Genomic DNA, 18,949 nt, shown 5'->3' with positions numbered 1-18,949 from the left:
GGAACCCTTGCATCCAGCGCTGTGCCCACCTCTAGGGGCAGTTCTCCTCACTCTGCGTCCCCAACTGCAAGCCCCTGTCAGAGTAGTCGAGGGACGGTCCGTGAGCCCCTGCTTCCAACGCCATGCTCACCTCCAGGGGCAGTTCTGCACACTCTGCACTCCCAGCTGCACGCCCCTGTCAGAGTAATCGAGGGACGGTCCATGAGCCCCTACTTCCAATGCCATGCTCACCTCCAGGGTCAGTTCTGCACACTCTGCGTCCCCAACTGCAAGCCCCTGTCAGAGTAGTCGAGGGACGGTCCGTGAGTCCCTGCTTCCAACGCAATGCTCACCTCCAGGGTCAGTTCTGCACACTCTGCGCTCCCAGCTGCACGCCCCTGTCAGAGTAGTCGAGGGACGGTCCGTGAGTCCCTGCTTCCAACGCAATGCTCACCTCCAGGGTCAGTTCTGCACACTCTGCGCTCCCAGCTGCACGCCCCTGTTGGAAGAGTCAGCGCACGGTCTGGGATCCCCTTCTTCCTGCACGGTGCCCAACTCTATGGGCAATTCTGCACACTCTGTGCCCCCAGCTCCATGCATTTCATGCCCAGCCCTAGCACAGCAATCTTTACTGCCATGCTAATCTTTTGGGTCATCTATTTAAAATTCCTCTTTTAAAAAGAAAGTAGGCACAATCTCTACTTTAATAGCACATATGTGACTCCATTCTGGTGCCGGTTTCAGACAAAGAATGTGAGAAGGTTGTGTTTTGTTTTACTTAATTAGCCTGGCACCCACTTTACGGATGCTATACTTTATCTCTCAGCATTTTGGTCACTTTGGGAGTCCGTGAACCTTTGATAATTATTTCCACAACACTGTTAAGCGTCTCTATGGCCTTTGTTTACACAGTTTATATTTAGTGCATATGACTCTCTGAACTCTGCCCATAATTCTTTTCCCTCTGCCTGTATACCTCACAATGTTCGGTTACGGATATGGTCTTAATTACATGCTCATCAAAAGTCGACCTGGTACATGTGTATTAACATTTCCTTCGTGGTTCTTGCTGTGGATCGTTAGGTCTGCTAACTGTCTAAAACATGAAAAGCAGTGATCTTAAACCTCAACTGGAGACTTGCACTAATGATTGCTGCCTAAAAATTCGCATTTTGTTCCTGTTTTCCTTTGCTCCTCGCACTCTGCTTGCACTCATTGTGTATGCGCTCTAGAAATCAGGTGCACTTGTTTTATTAAGCATTCAAGCATTGAGATATTCTTCAAGTCAGAGTTCTGCGCACTAAACACCAGATTGTTTAAGGGACAGTGTCTGTTCTTCACACTGATTACAGCAAACACAAGTTGAGGTCGAAAGGGCCCCCTCGGGAATATGAAGTGCAGGGTGGGGCTGTGGGGTAATCCATGACGCCCTGTCCTAATGCATTAACGGTGGCCTACCTCAATGTCTGATGGGTTGAGTTTTGTCATGAAAACATCTGTCAGTTTCTGATTTGCTTATTTGCCTTCTTTGTTGCCCTCCAAATTCGGAATGCAGGTCGACTCATGCTTTCGCATCATTCAGAATACCTATTAAGCCCCCAATGCACAACACAAATTTCCACAACACACCACATAATTCAAATCCACAACATGCCACTCCTCAACTCACAATACCATTACACATAATTAACTCCATCACACACAATCACACTCAACATAATTTCAACAATAGTTAATACCACTTAATTACTATCCACATAATTCAAAAAGACACCATACCACATATTTTGACTACACAACTCCACACCACACAATTCCACACACCACAATCCCACAACAAACAATTCCAATACAACCCATCTCTACCTCACATTTCTATCAAACCTATCATCTCTCCCTCACACACCCACTGCCCTTCTTATCTCTCCCTCACACTCCCACTACCCCATCTCATCTCACAATTACACTGCCCCCTCTCATCCCTTCCTCACACTCCCTCTCTCCTTTTTATACTCCCTACTCACACATGTTACCTTCCTGTACCTCTTTGCGCTGTGCACGAGCTCACCTCCCGCCTCTACCCCACTTGTTGCCCTTTCGACTCATCCCTCTCTCTTTCATACGCTCTCTCACACCTCTCTCTCGCTCTCTCACACACTCTTCCCACCTCTCTCATATTGGTTCACTTCAGGTCTTCAAGCACAGTTTCTTTCTAGTGCCTTTTCAACATATACATCCCTCAAACCCACACTCTATGTGTCTGTGGCCTGCTCTCCCCTTCTTTCTCACTCACTCTTTCTGCTCTTCTATCTGGAGTTCATTCACCACTTCATTTTTATCTATTCTGTGCATCTCTCACCTCTATCTATTTTCCAAAGAGGTGATACATAAATCCGCTGCACAAATTCACTACATACCATAAAATTCCACAACTAACAATTCCAATACAGCCCCTCTAATTCCACTCCAAACCACTTACATCAACTTCATCCAAACCAAAACACATGGGGAAAAGACATTTAATTTACAATGCCAATAGCTCTAACTCTCGCAAATGTGAGACCTATTGCATTACAAATGCTTGTTATACATAGCCACCCCTAAATTAGGCTCTAAAGAGCCCAAAGGGCAGGGTGCATTTAAAATTGGGACATGTGCTTTTCAGTTTTACATGTCCAGGTAGTGAAAAACTCCTAAATTTGTTTTTCTCTCTCATAAGATAACATTGGGTTACCTAATTGAATTTAATGAGGGCTAACTTTGATCAGGAGCAGGCGGAACTCTCATGTTTGGACTCAAATGAATTGTAAAATAAAATCCTTCTTTAGCGGTAAAGTCGGATTTTAGATTACAATTTTGATCATGCCATTTGGAGAAAGTTGGCCTCTTCTTGCCCTAAACTTTCTGAGGCCTTCTATGAGTTTCTAGCTGCCTGGGCCTGTTAATTATTCCCCCATCAGCAATACGTGTTGGACCCAGACAGTGAACAGTGGGACCTGGGTGTAGCAGAAGCGGGCAACCCTGCCAGGACGGGAAGGGCCGAGGTGTTTCCTGCCCCACTTTTAAAGGGCTGCCTCCAACAAACATTAAAAAAGCAATACACCTGCCTTTTGTCACCCTAGACCTCTTGGAGCCTGGGCAGGGGAACAAAGGAACTTTCCAGAACCAGATAGCGGGATGGAGTAGAAGTTTCCCCCTGCTCAAATGGTGGCACCAGGTATACATTTTGGATCTCCTAAACCACTCGTCAGTGCATTCCTGGACCCATGGACATTACATAAGAAGGACTGTCTTGTTTCCCAGAGGTCTGCCCTGCTGTTTGGGCCTGCCTTGCTCCCTAGATGACTGCCCTGCTACTTAAGGCCTGATTTTCTATCTGAGACCAGAACTGTTCCCGTCATCCAAGTCTAACCTAAGTGACTCCAAGAATCAGATGGCTGACTTACTGTTCTGTGTTACAGGGACACAACACACTTCAGAGGCCTCCTTGCAACTGCCCAGCTTACCTGCTGCAACAAGCCCTGCTGGACTTGCCTGAGCCCTGCTGGCCTCTGCTGGAGTGCTTTCCTGATACCCAAGAGTTACCTCCCCAGGTCCTGATCACTGTCTGGCATCAGTGGAGCTCCTCCTGTGATATCCTGAAGTTTTGAACTCTGTGTGCCGGACTTGAGAAAGTAATTATTTCAGTGGGGCTAACCTGGTCCCTGTATCTGGCCTGCACTTCATCATGGTTGGCCTGAACTTGTGACTTTGTCCTGGTCTAGCGCGACCAGATGCCCACAGTTAGCGATTTCTGCTTCTTGGTGCAATGTTTACTTGAAAGTTCAAAATTGCATATCCCTGTTCAACTGATTATATTTTTGTTGTTTTGGTCTCATTTTATTTGTACTTTATCTTTCTACATTGGTGTGGGATATCTATTGGGTTGTGTTTTTACAATATGTTTGTTGTGTGCATAAATACGTTACACATTGCCTCCAAGTTAAAACTGACTGCTTTTGTGCCCAGCTACGAAAGGTTTATTAAGTGACTTTTGTGGTTCACCTGGACAAGGATTGTGGTTGTTGCCCGAGAACTGTTTCCACCCTCTTCCGTCAATTACCCAATTTCTTACAGCTCCAAAGGCCTCAGGAGGACTGGGACCAACATACCAAGCCCATCTGCTGAAGGTGTATTGCCGCTGGGCCAAAGATTCAGGTTGCTCCCACTGAGTTTTTCCCCAGCAGCAAATCCAATTCAGAAGGACCTTGCAGAGACGTTATCCGGCCTCATGAAGCCCTCTTCAGCAACATCCTGTAGCCTTACCATGCTAGAAGAATCTGAACTCTAAAAATATTACTGAGTCCAAAGGTTGGAATCTTCACTGGGCGAAGCCACCAAAAGTATCCGGCCAGCGAGGGACCTTCTCTGAGTGTGAACTTCAAATTTCTCTCTCCCTGGGCTTTTCCACTGAAAGCTAACTGCTTCACTGAGATATTATCTAGTGATTATCCGATGATAGGGAGCCCTCTTCGGTCACAGCCTGCCGCCTTGCCCCACAGACGATATTTTACTTCCATTTCAAAGGCCAAGTCCGAAGGTAAAACATCTGACCTGGTAGAACCTGATTTCTGTATCCTACCCGTGCTCCTTTGCAATTGTCCTTAACTTGTGCTTAGGGCCCGGTCAAGCATAATTAGATGACTGAGGTTGATGCTTTATTGTTTTTGGTACTATTTAACTTTAAACTTCAAAAGCTCATAACTCTGGCATCCCTTCTTGGATTTTGTCATTTTACTGTCTTTTTATATGTTACATTTACTCAATTTTTCTATGCTGGTTTTGGATTTTTCTTGTGTTGTGTTTTCACTGTATTACTGTTTTGGTACTGCATAAATACTTTACACATTACCTCTAAGTTAAGCCTGTCTGCTCTGTGTCACTGCTACCAGAGGTTTCAACTCAGGTTAATTCAGCGACTTTAGGGTTTCACCCCACCTCAACTAATACCACAATTTTATAAATTCAGCTAATTAATAAAGTATATGTATGTGAACTCTGTAAATGTGAAGGCATTTCAAAATGGAGGCTAAAAGTACGTTAGTACCTTAATTGATTGAGGGTGCAATGCAAGTACAGCAAGCAACACTTATTATGGATGACTGGTGGCTTCAATTGAAGCACTGATGTGCACCAACAAAAGGAGAACATGCAGGAACCCAAAAAGCTAAATAATATGCTGGAGTCTAGCATACCACATTATTTATAGAACTCAAATTTAATTTTGAAAAGCTCTAATCTTCCCTGTAAATGTTTGTGAACTAAATAAAAGATTTCATAATTTGTGAATTTGTTTGATGTATACTTATTTCTGAAAGGTCTTGAGGTTCAAATCATAGAGACTGCTTAGATAGACCTGGCAGGCTTCTATTGATTCAGTGGGGGTCCACAGAAGTCAAAAGGTTAAGAGCAACTGATTAAGGCTAATGGTCACACACATGTTTATATCTCTTCACCTCAACTGAACTGATCGTAAACCAGTATTTCGCGGAAGAAGGAGTAACATCCTTCACAGATCACAAATCCTAGAATAAAATATTTTAATTGACCATTCAAGGTAAGTTGATATTCGAAAATTATCTGGAAATAAATGTGATTCATGACCTCCACTTTTATTATGGCATCAAATGTAGCAAGACAATTAGTGTTCTTGCCTTTTTTAAGTCTACTGCAAGCTTGTAAATGGTTTTAAATAATGCGAACATGCCGTACAGTAACCATAAATCCCATTTTTTCGTTTACTTTTCAGCAGTTTAATATCTGGCTGATCTTGCTCTTCTTTATACATTGAATTATCTGTTAATTCACGGCTGTAGTTGCTCGTTAGGTATTGCAATCTTGTATTTAGTACACCACTCCGAGGAAGAGATTATCTGATTCACTCTCTGTTTAATCAAAGGTAACCACATTGAGACAGTTTACTTAGACAAGCAAGCGTATTGTTCATTTTAATCCTAGGGAAAGGAGATGAGTCATGGCTTGTTATGATTTGATTTGGGAAGTACAGACGCACATTCAAGCAGAGGTGTATGCACATATAACCTGTATCTAATTTATTTATTTATTTATTTATTTTTTGCATTTGTAATGCGCACAGATACCCACAAAGGGTTTCCCGGCGCCAGGACTAAGAGGTCAAAACATAGAGGCAGTAACTGTCAAGGACCACAATTATTTATTAAAAAGCCAAGTTTTAACGTTTTTCTTAAAACTGGCAAAATTCTCCTCCTTCCGTAAGGCTAAGGGGAGGGAATTCCAAAGAACTGGTCCCAGATGGGAGAAAGATTTCCCCCCCATTCGGGCCAGTTTGAACCTGGGAACCACGAAATTTGCTCCATTTAAAGAACGGAGATTGCGTGTAGGAACATGGGGCCTAACCAATTTTTGCAGGTATTTTGGTGCAGTTCCTGCCCTGATCTTGAACATGTATGTCAAGGCTTTGAACCGAACTCGGTTCTCTACCCTCAACCAATGCAGGTTCCTCAGATGCTTCGAGATCCTTGCTGTCCTAGGAATCTTGCACAGCAACCTGGCTGCGGAGTTCTGGACCAGCTGCAATCTCCTGATCACGGCTAGATTGGAACCCAGGTATAAGATGTTACCATAGTCAAGCCTAGATGTAATTAATGCATTGACTACGGTCTTCTGGGTATCCACAGGCAGCATCCAGATAATCTTCCGCAGCCATTTAAGGATCGTGAAGCAGACACCAGCCACTTTGTTGGCCTGCTGTTTCATTGATAATGAATCATCAATGCACACCCCCAAATTTCTAGCTTGGGTAGCCGGGGTGGGGAAGGCGCCCAAAGATGGTGGCCAATGGGTATCCTGCCACAGATCTTTATTTTTCCCCAGGAGAAGAATCTCTGTCTTCTCCCCATTGAGCTTTAGCTGGTTCGTAGACATCCAGCTGAAAATTTCCTGAAGGCCTAGTTTCAGCACAGAGGGGGATGAAGATTCTGAGTTAGTAAGGGAAAAAATAATCTGCGAATCGTCCGCATAGGTCATAAGTTCTAGACCTACCCGCTCTGCCAAATCGGCGAGGGGGCGGAGATACAGATTGAAAAATAGCGGGCTCAAAATTGAGCCCTGAGGCACACCGTGGGGTGACAGAAAAATGTCCGACTGGGCCTGTGAGGACGAGATCTGAAACGTCCTGTTGCTCAAGTAAGATCTAATCCAGTCCAGCGCTGCCCCTCCGACACCATCCTCACTCAGCCTGACAAGCAGTCTGTTGTGTGAGATGGTGTCGAAGGCTGCGCTTAAATCAAGCAGAACAAGAGCAACCGTTTGCCCGTCGTCCAAAAGTCCCCTGATCTTCTCCGTGACTCCCAGGAGGGCAGATTCGGTGGAGTGGCCTGCCCTAAAACCCGATTGGGAAAAATGGAGTAGGTTGTTATTCTCTGTGTAAGTTGAAAGTACACCATGGATGTGCTTCTCCAGTATTTTTGAGAATGCTGGCAGCAGGGAAATCGGACGATAGTTGGCCAGTACCTCTGGATCAGCTGACGGCTTTTTCAGCAGAGGGCTGACCATGGCGCGCTTCCAGGACGCTGGGACGGTTGCCAGATGAATGGAGGCGTTTAATGTCTCGGCAATAATCCCCAAAGCACTGTCGTCCAGTTGGCTCAGAATATTAATTGGGAGAGGGTCACATGGAGAGCCCGACTTGATAGAAGTGGCTAAAGATTTCAAGGTGTCCAGGGAGATGGATGGCCAGGAGACAAGCCGATTTCCTGGTAGGCTTTCTAAGGGAGGAACTTTCCTGTCATCCCTCCCCGGAACATTAATGTTGGCAAGAATAGTCTCGATCTTTTCCACAAAATATGTGGCAAGGTCTTGACATTTTTGAGGGGTCAGGGGACGTGCAACTGCCATAGAATTAGCTCCGGCTAATTCTTTAACTGTGTTAAAAAGGGTCCGTGCTTTATTGGCAGCAGTATTAATGGTCTCTGTTACATAGGATGCTTTAGCTCTAGCACAGGCCGTGTGATAGAGGTTTCTGGCCTTACGATATGCTTCCTTTTTAAGAGGATCATACTGTTTGCGCCATTTCCTCTCAAGTCCCTTACACTTGGTTTTTTCTAGTTTCAGTACTTCCGTATACCAGGGGGCCGGGGGACGATGGACATTCCCTCTACACCTGGTAGCGGGCAGACAGATGTCAACTGCTCTCTCTAGCCAAGTGTGGGTTTCCAGCGCATTTCTTTCCATATCAGCACCCAGAACAGGGAGGGATGCCTGTAACGCGTTCTGTAACTCAGTTAGATCTAGCTTTTTCCAATTTCTCATAAAAATTGGAGGGCAAGCAGAGCCTGGCGAATTAAATTGTTCAAGAGTAATACTAAAAAGCGTTAAAAAATGGTCCGACCAACAAATAGGGTCTGTTTTCAGCCATTTTAGCTCCTGTACACTAGAAATAATGGGGTCTAACAGATGCCCAGCTTTATGAGTGGGACCCTCATTTCGTAGAGACATATTCAAAGTATTAAAGTCCTCTAACAGGTTAACAGCTATGCTATTAGATTTGTCATCCAAATGAAGATTTAAATCCCCCAGTATGGTCAAGTTTTGGGCATTCAGAAAGTAAGGCGAAATGAAATTAGCCAAGTTCGCAGCCCAACCACTGCTGTTTCCCGGAGGACGATAAATTAGAAATCCAGAAAACATAAAATTTGGATTCAATGAAATTTTAAAAAAAGCTGCTTCACATCCAGGAATATTTACTGTTTCAAAATCACAATTAAAATCCCTGTTTAAGATCACAGCGATACCCCCTCCTACTTGTTTATCTCTGTCTACTCTAACAATGGCATAGTTAGAGGGTAAGGCAGCGGCTACATCGGGACCTGCACCATCATGCAACCAGGTCTCTGTTAGAAATAGCGCACAAGGTTTTTCTTCAGCTAGGAGGTGGTAGATATCAGCTTTATGTTGAGGCAGTGATCTACAATTCACAGTGTAGAATGTGAATGTGCGAGAATTTAAAACAGAGGTTTGAGTTGATGGCTTAGGTTTGTGTGATACCTCTGGGTAGGGCTGAACATTTGTAAGAGCAAATGTACAGTGAGGACATACTTGTATACCCGTTAGGGAAGGCTTTAGGACAGAGCATTTACTATTGCTACTTGGGCGCATAGACCTTAACTGATCCACAGTGATCTTACCCGGACTAGCGTTTCCTGCCCCGTGACCCGGCCTGGCCCGGACGGGCACAGACGGGCTGGTCTTAGGCTCGTCTTTGGCGCAGTCAAAGGCGCCTACCCTGCACGCCATCGCTGCGCGCTGGGGGCCTCCGAGTGGCTAAATACTCTCCAGGAAGCGGAGGTCTAGAGCGCTAACCGCTCGACACTCCGTCAGGTGCCGCCCCTGTCCCGCCCTCGACAACCGCAATTGGCTAGGATGCCGGTTGCCTCTAAACTACGCGGAAACAGTCCACGGCTCACAAAGAATGTCACTGGTGAGTGCAAGTATGTGCTCTTATTTTCAGGGTGAATCTAAAAACAACATATACACAACAACAGTTTCAATTATTTAAAAAAAAAAAGCGAGCTTCAGCTCAGTGTCACTGCACAATGTGCGTTTAAAACAATTATTAGCCTCTGCAAAAGCGAGTTACATTAACAGAATGTTCGTGCTCGGCGCCCAGCGGGGAGTAGCTGCCACCAACTCTTACCGCAGATACAAACTATGCAAAGAACCCCAAGCAGTCACATACATTACGATAGCCCTTATTTCCACTCATAGGAACCCATAGGAGCCACAACTGTTGCTCAAGCTGTCTTCTCTTTACAGCCCTGTTTGCCTTCTGCTATATATCTCCGTCCATGGTACTTATAAAAATCCCCAAAGCTATCTTCATTGGCCATATCATTGCCCTTCCTGTCAACGCCACCTTCATGCCAAAAATGTGGGCATACATGAGCAGTGGAAAATCACAATTCTGATAATTCGAGCTGCTACAAAATCCAATCAACAGTTAACATGAAAATCTTCCCTTGACTTTATTTTATTTCAGTAATCAGGAAAACATGCAACACTATCACTGACTGGAATTTAATTAATAATTGTATAAGTGTAATCTGCATAAAGGGTCTCTGGCCGCAATACCTGTGAATCAACATAGAGCTATGAAAATAACTGTAAGACAAGCTCTCATCCTGGTCTTGCCATCCAGATAAACAATTGGATGTGCAACCCATCAATCACGCCCACAAACGTCCTAACCAGTGAAGCAGACACACTTTCCTTCTAGTAATTATCTTGCAAGGCTACGACAAGTCCCAGAACCAAAAATAAGGATGACGCAGAACCAAATATTAGGGCATGTGCCCATTTCCTCACTAACCATCCTCACCCCACCACCATCCTGACCCCACCACCACTCTTCCTGTTTCCGGGTTACATTTCCTCTTTCTCTATGCTTGTAATGGAACAATGGTCAAATGGCCTAATGTTTTGAGGAATTTTGGGAAATTTGATGTCATTTATCAACAATGTTATGATTTTAACGCATCAATTCTTTACATAGAGCGTCATCTCATTATGTGAAGAACAAATGGATTATTCTTCATCCTTGAACATTTGTCGAAGTCTCTCTGCTATTGGAAGAAGAGTGCTTTCCATTGAATCTGTGGCTGCCTTTCAAGGTAAAACGATTTAGTGATGACTTAATTATGAAATATCGAAATCTATGTAAAATGTTATCATTCAGTGAAGATGCTAAAGTAAGAATTCTGTTATAAAGCCTTCAATTTTATTTTTGTTTAAAATGCTTTCAATAGTAATAACAAATACGGCTACATATTTGCAGATTTTGAAGATTGATGCCTTGAATGGTATTACTCAGGCTAATGGTTCTAGCCTGAAGGATTTCCTAGTTGTTTATTTCCTATAGATTACATAGATTGCATTCTGGCCTATATTTTTTGGCCTCGGCTACGAACAGCTTAAGTTGTCTGTTGAAGCCCTAGGACGAGACATAAAAACATTGTTATGGCTGTAAACACTTCTAGTAAGAGTTTGTGGCAGCAAAAATGCTTTTTAATGTACTAATCCCAATTTAGGAGTTGGGGAGTGTTGTAGGTGGCCATACCAAATGCTGAATCAATAAGACATGTATCAATGTTTTATGACCGAAATCCGATCACAAACTATTGAAAAATGATCGATCGAAAATTATCGATTGGAGTGGTAAGCCATTTGAAAAGAGATATACTCAGAATCCCCCTGTTTTTCCCTTCCCCTGATTTCGGTCCTCTTACACAACCTTTTCCTTTCACCTTTATCATTTTGTTGTTTTTCTTTTGTGTGATATCCTCTGAAGTCTCCTTTCGCATTTTCTTTCCCGTTATTGAAAGGTTTTACTCAGGGAGGCTTACAACTCCCGCTGCTTCCCATCTCTTTACCTTATAATCTTGTGAAGTCCCATGTCTCTCTCACCACCTTACGTGCTCCCCTTCCATCCCCAGACTCACAGCCCATGCTGTTGTTACCATTCCCTTTTTTAATCACTTACTTTGTTTTGATTCCCATTCCTACTTACCTCTTTCCTGTTGTCTACTCCGGCTGTTCTCCATCCATCCTCCTCTTCTGCTCCTATTAGGACAAATAGAACACAAATTAAGAAAACCTTTAATTACATTTCTTGTTTTTCTTCTTCAAATTCTTTTTTTTCTCTCTCTCTCTCACACACACACACACATACACATATATATATAGCGGTCCATTTACAAACTTGACTTATGTTTTTCTAACTTTATTAATCCGAACCCAGGTTTTTATACTGAGTTGTTGTCAGACCCCATTGATAGAGCCACTTGGTGCACAGGGGCTACTAGTCCCAACCGTAGGGGTTGAGGCCTTTTATTCCTGATGTCCCAGCCTCCTATTGATCCTGAGCACTAGGCCAAGTACCCCTTCTGCACATGACTCTGAGTGGTGCTTTGGTCTAGCAGTCAAAGACTCCTGTGGTAAGAGGAAGTATGAATAAAGGTCAGTGAACACAACTCAAAAACTCAAAGAGCAGACAGCAAAACAATTTCCAGTCAAATATTTAATTTTAGAATACAAAGAAGTATTTTATTTGTAACTCTACACATTCTAAGTAATGTTAGGACATATATAAATAATAACACATTCACCCTTAAGGTCAGGGCTCTAGTGTTTCGCTAGCAACTCACTCTACCAACCGAACTTTGTGATGTGGTAGGGGATATCCCACATTCACTAGTGGCTGCATCCAGGGAATGCTAACTGGTAGGTCTTGACATCTCATACAATAGTTAAAGGTGTCTTGATGCAACAGCCCCCTTAGCAACGAGTTCTCCTAAAGGTTCAATAGGCCCATAACCAGTCTTACCTGTGCCAGCTGTGAGGAGGCTTGCAGCTTTCCAGCAAGTGCCACGACTGCTGGCACTCACACTGCTCCAGGCCTGCGCGGGGAGTCAGCAGCAAACAGCTCTCACTCCTGAGCTCCTCTTGCATGGTAAGTCATGTGCTGCCCACATGTGGTGGAGGGATTGGATTTCTGTGCTCTCAGCTGGGGTCTCTGTGATGCAACGATTGAAAAGACGGTGTCTTCCTCAGTTTCCATAGTTTGGCCGGCCTGAGATGGTCAGCCAACCTGTCATGTGCATTGAAGGGAGTGCTCATACCACTCCCCTCAGTGCCTGTTGTCACTGTGGCCCCACCCCCAAGACTGGGCACAAGGAAAATAAAACAATAATAAAACAGGTTTTATAATCGGTTTTTAGGTCGAGCCTACGCAACGCTGCATAGGAAAAAGACCTTTTGGAATTGGTTAGCTTTTCGCCCTAAAAACGTGCACGCGTTGCATTGCTTTCAATGGCAACGCAAGCAAGTTTGGCGATTCCCTTGCGGGAGCGAGCTTTGGCACCATGTGTTAGCAACTATCGCTCCTGGCGCTGCTCGCTCCCACAAGGGAAACGCTTTCCCTTTTGCCAACATTTTTTTTTTTTTTACTTTTTGCGCGATGCGCGCGCGCTTGTTGTTTTTCATCATCATCATCATAGAAAGCTTTATTCGAAAATATGTCATAAAAGCACAGTACAATACACAATAAAAGGCCAATATGATAAAAATTGGTAGGCAAAACATTTTCTTACGTTAAAAAGACCATAAAACAATATAAAAACAACAGGAATAAAAATCATAAGCTCATTATCCGGCTATAATACAAAGTGCAAATGGTAACAGAGCAATATATACAGATTGGAAGGGTAGCAAATAGAGCAAAGTGCAAATGGGAGCAAAAGCAATTTCACAATCATATCTAAGTTGCATACATAAGTTTAGCAGGGCGCCACCACCTTCATTCGTATTATCCATGCCCAGCCAAGATACTTGGCTATAGCTAGAAGAAGAGGAAGCCAAGTTTCAGTGCTTATCAGTCTAAGAGCAACCTCTGCTTTTCTAGTACCCAAAAGTCGGCAAATAGGGACCAGCCAAATACTCCTAGGAATGGCGTAAGCAGGACACACAAATAATAAATGGGACAGACACTCCCAGGATGCATGGCAAAGGGGGCACGATGTATCAACTGAATTGCCCCAGTTTGCAATAAAAGACTTGACGGGTAGTGAGCCAGCTCTTAATTGGAACAGAAGCTTTCTATCATGAGGCTTGGTGATTGTATCACAATACGTTTCTAGCCTTTTACTTGGTTTTGCCATGAGGAATTGACCTGTCAGTGTCGATGGGTCACTATTCCTGAAGGTGCTGGCTTCTACCCAACCCCAGTACCTTTCCTTTAATTGCATTTTCGAAGGAAACTGTATTTGTCCTGGGTTCTCCCAAAGATCGACCATGCCAATATTTTCAAGCATCAACCTCAAGTTCGGTAGCCATTTGATTTTTCTAAATTGGTCAACTCTAATTAAATCTTTGAAGCCCTCAACATACGAGGACAATTCTGGAGTTGTCCAGATTCTTCGCCAAAACATTAGAGGACGCAGTCTGGCACTATCGGCCAAAGCCTTAATTCCTAGATCGCTTAATAAAGGCAATATGGGAGTGCTTTGTGGGAGACTAGTCAGTTTTCGCAGGAAACAGTTTTCTGCAATGGACAATTTGGATAAGTTTCTATTGCCCCATAGCTCTGCTCCATAAAGAACGGCACTAGTAATTTTCATGTTATAAATCATCAAAGCTGGGGTAACTGGTTTCATAAAAGATGCCTTAAACTCAGATAATAATGTTCCAGCTAGTTGTCTATGTTTTAGTGTGGCCATGTCCATTTGTTTGCCCCATTTCATGTCCCTCTGGATGACAACCCCAAGATAAGTATATTCTTTTACCTGTTCCAGCGGGCGTTTATTTAGCAGCATTGTTCCGCCGAACGATCTATGGGCATTAAATGTCATATATTTTGTTTTAGAGACATTTATTTCAAGTCCCCGGAAAATGCAAAATTCCTCAAAAAGAGACAGGGCACGCTGCAAGCCGCTCGGTGTTTTTGCTAGTAATAGCGTGTCATCGGCGAACATAAGAATTGGTATTCTTACGCCCGCCAATTTTGGAGCGTCCGTTGGGATATCTTCCAAGAACTTTACTACCCCGTTTATAAAAATGGAAAACAGGGTTGGGGCCATCACACAACCCTGTCTCACTCCTCTTTCCACACCAAATGAAGGGGTAACCTGTCCCTGACCACCCCATCTGATTTTTGCATATGTATCCTGGTGAAGTCTAGCGATGAGTGATAATAATGCATGGGGCATCCCTAAGTCCTGTAAAACTCTCCAAAGTTTATTACGAGAAACAAGGTCAAAAGCTGATTTTAAATCTACAAAGGCTGCATACAGGGTACCTTTTTTCAATACCACTGTCTTCCAGTATAATAATGTGAAACGAAAGGTTTCGTCGATGGTACTAGTGCATGCCCGAAAACCAGCCTGGAAGGGAGATAAGATATCATTAGTACTGATCCAATCCTGGATTTTATTCAAGACCAGCCGACCCATGATCTTCTAAAAGGTCTATAAATCCCGGGTAATTATTTATTGCCCTTTTTGTATATGGGGATTATCTCTGCTCCCTTCCATGACTCTGGTATTGGTAAGCCTTTGGCTATTTCATTCATTAAAATCAGAAAATAACTTGTCCAAATACTTTTGTTGGCGAGAAATAAATCAGCTGGAATCCCATCAGGGCCTGGCGCTTTGCCACCTATCAGGGAACCCAGTGCAATATTAATATCATCCTCACTAAAGGCCAGTTCATCGTAATAGATGTGGAGGAGCTCGGGTATCTCCGTGTCATCGGGGCCACCTGCATATTGGGTTTGGAAGTGTAATACCCACTGATCTTGGCTTACATAGTTTACCAGTTCTGTTGGGCAGCTCTCCCTACCCCGTTTTATCACATCCCAAAATACTTTTTCATTATTATTTTCGCAAGCCCTTTTTAGGTCCTCCCACCTATTGTCATCCCAGCATTTGTTTGCCCGGACCAAGGCTTTCTTAAATTTCGACCTGGCAAGCCTGATCTTAGGGATATCACCTTCCCTGTTGGCGAGTCCCAATAGGCTACGAGCCTCCCTACAATCTCCGTTGAACCACTTGCTTCCCTTCGTATGTTGAATAACCTTATTTCTAAATGCTTTAAAAAAGTAAGAACGAAGATGAGTAAAAAGACTAGCATGTAGTCCAATGAGCTTCTCCGGGAGTGCCAAGTGGGATGAGAGTTCTTCCAGATCTGAAGCCGCCTTACCTACATCTAATGAGATCTTGGTTAGAATTTCTGGTTTAACTGCTAGGTTTGCCCATTTTAGGCGCCCCATGTCGTTTGTGGGGGCTAAATCTAGGGTTAACAACTCCCTGTGGGACTGAGTATCTCCTTTTTCAACCTCAACCTCAAAATCTGCCGACAATGGGTTGTGGTCACTCTCAGCACGTTGAACAACCTTCATATCCTTAAGTGCATTCCAAAACTTACAGTCAATTAATATATAGTCTATGCGACTCTGGAAAAAACCATTATTAAAGGTTGGTACACCGGCTCCATCAGACTGAGTTCTGCCATTTAGTGCCCTTAACCCTTTTTCCATACAGAGGGAGTTCATTTGCACCACCACATCCGTCCATCTTCTTACCGGATCTATATCTAGTTCTGGAATTCTCCATATGATATCTTCAGGATTATGGAAATCAGAACTACCATTTAGGAGGGGTTCAAAGGTCATATTAAAATCACCTCCTATTATTAAGTTCATGCCTGAGGAATGTTGGCCAAGCAGGATATCAAGGGCTACAATGACCTCTGATTTCTTACCCTTTGTCCCCCTTGCATAAACATTATATATATCAAGCTTTTCAGCCATTCCCCATGACAGTCTGATCGCCAATATATCCTTATTGTTGGGTTCAAGAACCTGGATCTTAAAACCAATCTCTTGGCGTATCCAAACTACTAAGCTTCCTGAGGGCCTCCCCTTCCCACCGTTTATTGCCGGGACATAATAATTCAAGAAGCCTGGGCAATGTACTGCATCCAACGCCCAGGTCTCCTGAAATAAACAAACATCATGCTGATCAATGAATAAGTGCCACTGTGGCGAAATGATCTTAGAACTTAGACCAGCTATGTTCCATGACACCACCGATAGTTTAGATGACGAATTTTTAGATAGATGTAAGGGTCTCCCCTCAGTCAGTGGATTAACTTGAGAATTTAAGGGCTCAAATGCTTTTAATGATGTCAGTATGGGGGAAGAGAAGGAATATTAATAGATGGAGAGACATGATAATTAATTGCCTTAGCATCACCTCTAGAGAGTGGCACATCAGTGGAGAGGGGCGTCTGCATGTGAACATTCTCAGCGACAGAAACAGAAAACATACTGTCAGTGGGGACCCTAACAGGGTGGGTAGAGAACTGTGACTCATTTGTTTGTCAATCGTTAAGATCCAAATTTGAGGAACCATCGGAGACACCCTCAACAGACCCATCAGAACACTTTTGGTCAAATATAAATGGGGCCTGTCTAAATTGAATTGAGGAATGATCAGGGGAAGATGTACGAAACTCCAAGGCCAACAAGTTCTCAACCAAGGCATGATCCCTTAGTGTTAGCTCTATGGAGTCCCAGGAACTAGCCCTGGAAGAAAGTCTACGAGCTCTTGTGATATCATCCCTGATAACAGACCGACACCCCCTAACGTGGCGAATCCAATGGATTGCTTTATTTGTAAGGGAATCGACACTTTCTCCGTTAATCCCAGTATTATATTTGGGGACATTAACCATATAAATTTTTGGTTCCTGAGCCAGATGAGTCCCACGTGGTATAAAACCACGTTGGTTATATTTGTTTGGGTTAGTCCCTGTAACTGGGTTAGGAGGATATCGTTTCAACTGTAAGGTCTGTGATTTTAAGACAGTAGCATAAGAGGAACCGCCCATTTCTACCATAGATCTATTCTCTTCCCCCGCAATCTGTGAGTGCTCGCTAGTAAATGTACTTCGTGCACTCTTTAATGATGGAACTGGACGAGATTCCTGTTTAGAAGGTGGCTTAGCTTGCTCGTACTGCGAGGCACTACATGTAGGATTTTCTATGGTGCAAGGGGGCCTTTGCGACAGAAGATCAACCTTCGCAGTCAATTCAGCTAGCTGTGTGCGTACAAATTCTACCTCTGATTTTAATTCACTAAGGAGGGAAAGCAGTCCCTGGGAATCATTGGCATTACGTGGAAGAGGTGCAAATGAAGGACTACTTAAAAGTACCATAGAATTATTCAGGCTAACATCCCCCGATTCTTGTTCCGGTAGTTCTGCAAGAGGAACAAATCTATTAGTGCAAGCCACCAAGCTATCTTCAATCTCAATCCTGTTCCCACCTAAAGCTTGGTCCTTGACAACAGGGCTGTCGTTTAGTAGTACTGTAGAGTCCCCCCTATGCGTTTTGTGAAACATTGCCGGAATTAATATCCAATGTCCTGAGATAGGGTTAGGGAGATGTAGCTTTTCTGTGCTTGGATCAGGGTTTGCAGTTTGTGTACATGTATCATTACTTAGAATATCCTCGCAGTCATTGATCAATAAATCAATTCTATCTAGGGTACGATTATTAGCGGTTACCTTCTGTTTTAAAGATTTCTTAACCCTTTTTCCCTTGGATTCTCTAATGCTAGTACCCCCCCCCCCCCCTGCGTCACTATTCCCTTCCATCATTTTTCTTTTCCCCATTATCCAAACAATGAAAAGGAAGGATGCAAAGAGGGAAAGAAATGAAACTTTTTCAAGGCAGAGGAGCAAAAAGTAATACTCTGTCCCTCTGTACAATTGACAATGCAATACACAGTATGTAGATGGATCAATATATCAGGAACAGAGACACCAATGTGTTTTAGGGGCAAGGTTACGACTCACCCAGCATGTAAATTCTTAATATCGAACAGCAGTGAAATGGGGAAAGTACAGACCAACAGACCAGGCCCAGCCCGGCCTCTTTTGGGCGATGACGGGCAAGGACGGGCCCGCCCTTGGCCCGGGCTTTGCCCGGGCGCTGCCTGCGCGCGTCTCGCGCAGCGGAGCACTTGTGTCTGTTTTCAAGACCCCGGCGCTGCCTGATGACAACTGATGACTTTCCAGCCGTTCCCCTCACGGCAATCTGTGGGCAGTTAACGCTGTTTTGGCCGTTCCCCTCACGGCGGAGATAAGGTAGGTGGATTGCAGGCAAGGGTCACCAGAAGATTTGCTAGCTTGTTGTTTTTAGCAGTTGTGGCAGATCAATTTTAAAGTAGAAGATTTTGATTTCGGGCTTGAAAGGCAGAGAAGAGGGCTAGTCCAAGTGTTTTAGTTTCCTCGTAAATAACTTGTGCTGTGTAGAAGGAGAAAGGACATGGACTTTCAAAAAATGCTCTAAATCGCATTTAGCCGTAGACTTGTGGCTTTGATTACCTGGATT

General features: G+C 43.8%; 1 protein-coding gene across 1 annotated transcript in view; it reads left to right on the top strand.

Moving 5' to 3' along the window:
* Positions 1-18,949, top strand: part of KNDC1 (kinase non-catalytic C-lobe domain containing 1) — a 575,645-nt gene that overhangs the window by 142,717 nt on the left and 413,979 nt on the right. The window contains exon 5 of the mRNA XM_085606188.1: positions 10,550-10,667. Coding sequence (XP_085462314.1) covers positions 10,550-10,667 — 118 coding nt within the window. The remainder of the gene's footprint in view (positions 1-10,549; positions 10,668-18,949) is intronic.

The sequence above is a fragment of the Triturus cristatus genome, chromosome 1_2, assembly GCF_964204655.1.
Source record: "Triturus cristatus chromosome 1_2, aTriCri1.1, whole genome shotgun sequence".
In the NCBI taxonomy this organism is placed as follows: domain Eukaryota; kingdom Metazoa; phylum Chordata; class Amphibia; order Caudata; family Salamandridae; genus Triturus; species Triturus cristatus.
The sequence above is the reverse complement of the archived record's forward strand: the minus strand, read 5'-3'. Positions and strand labels throughout refer to the sequence as shown.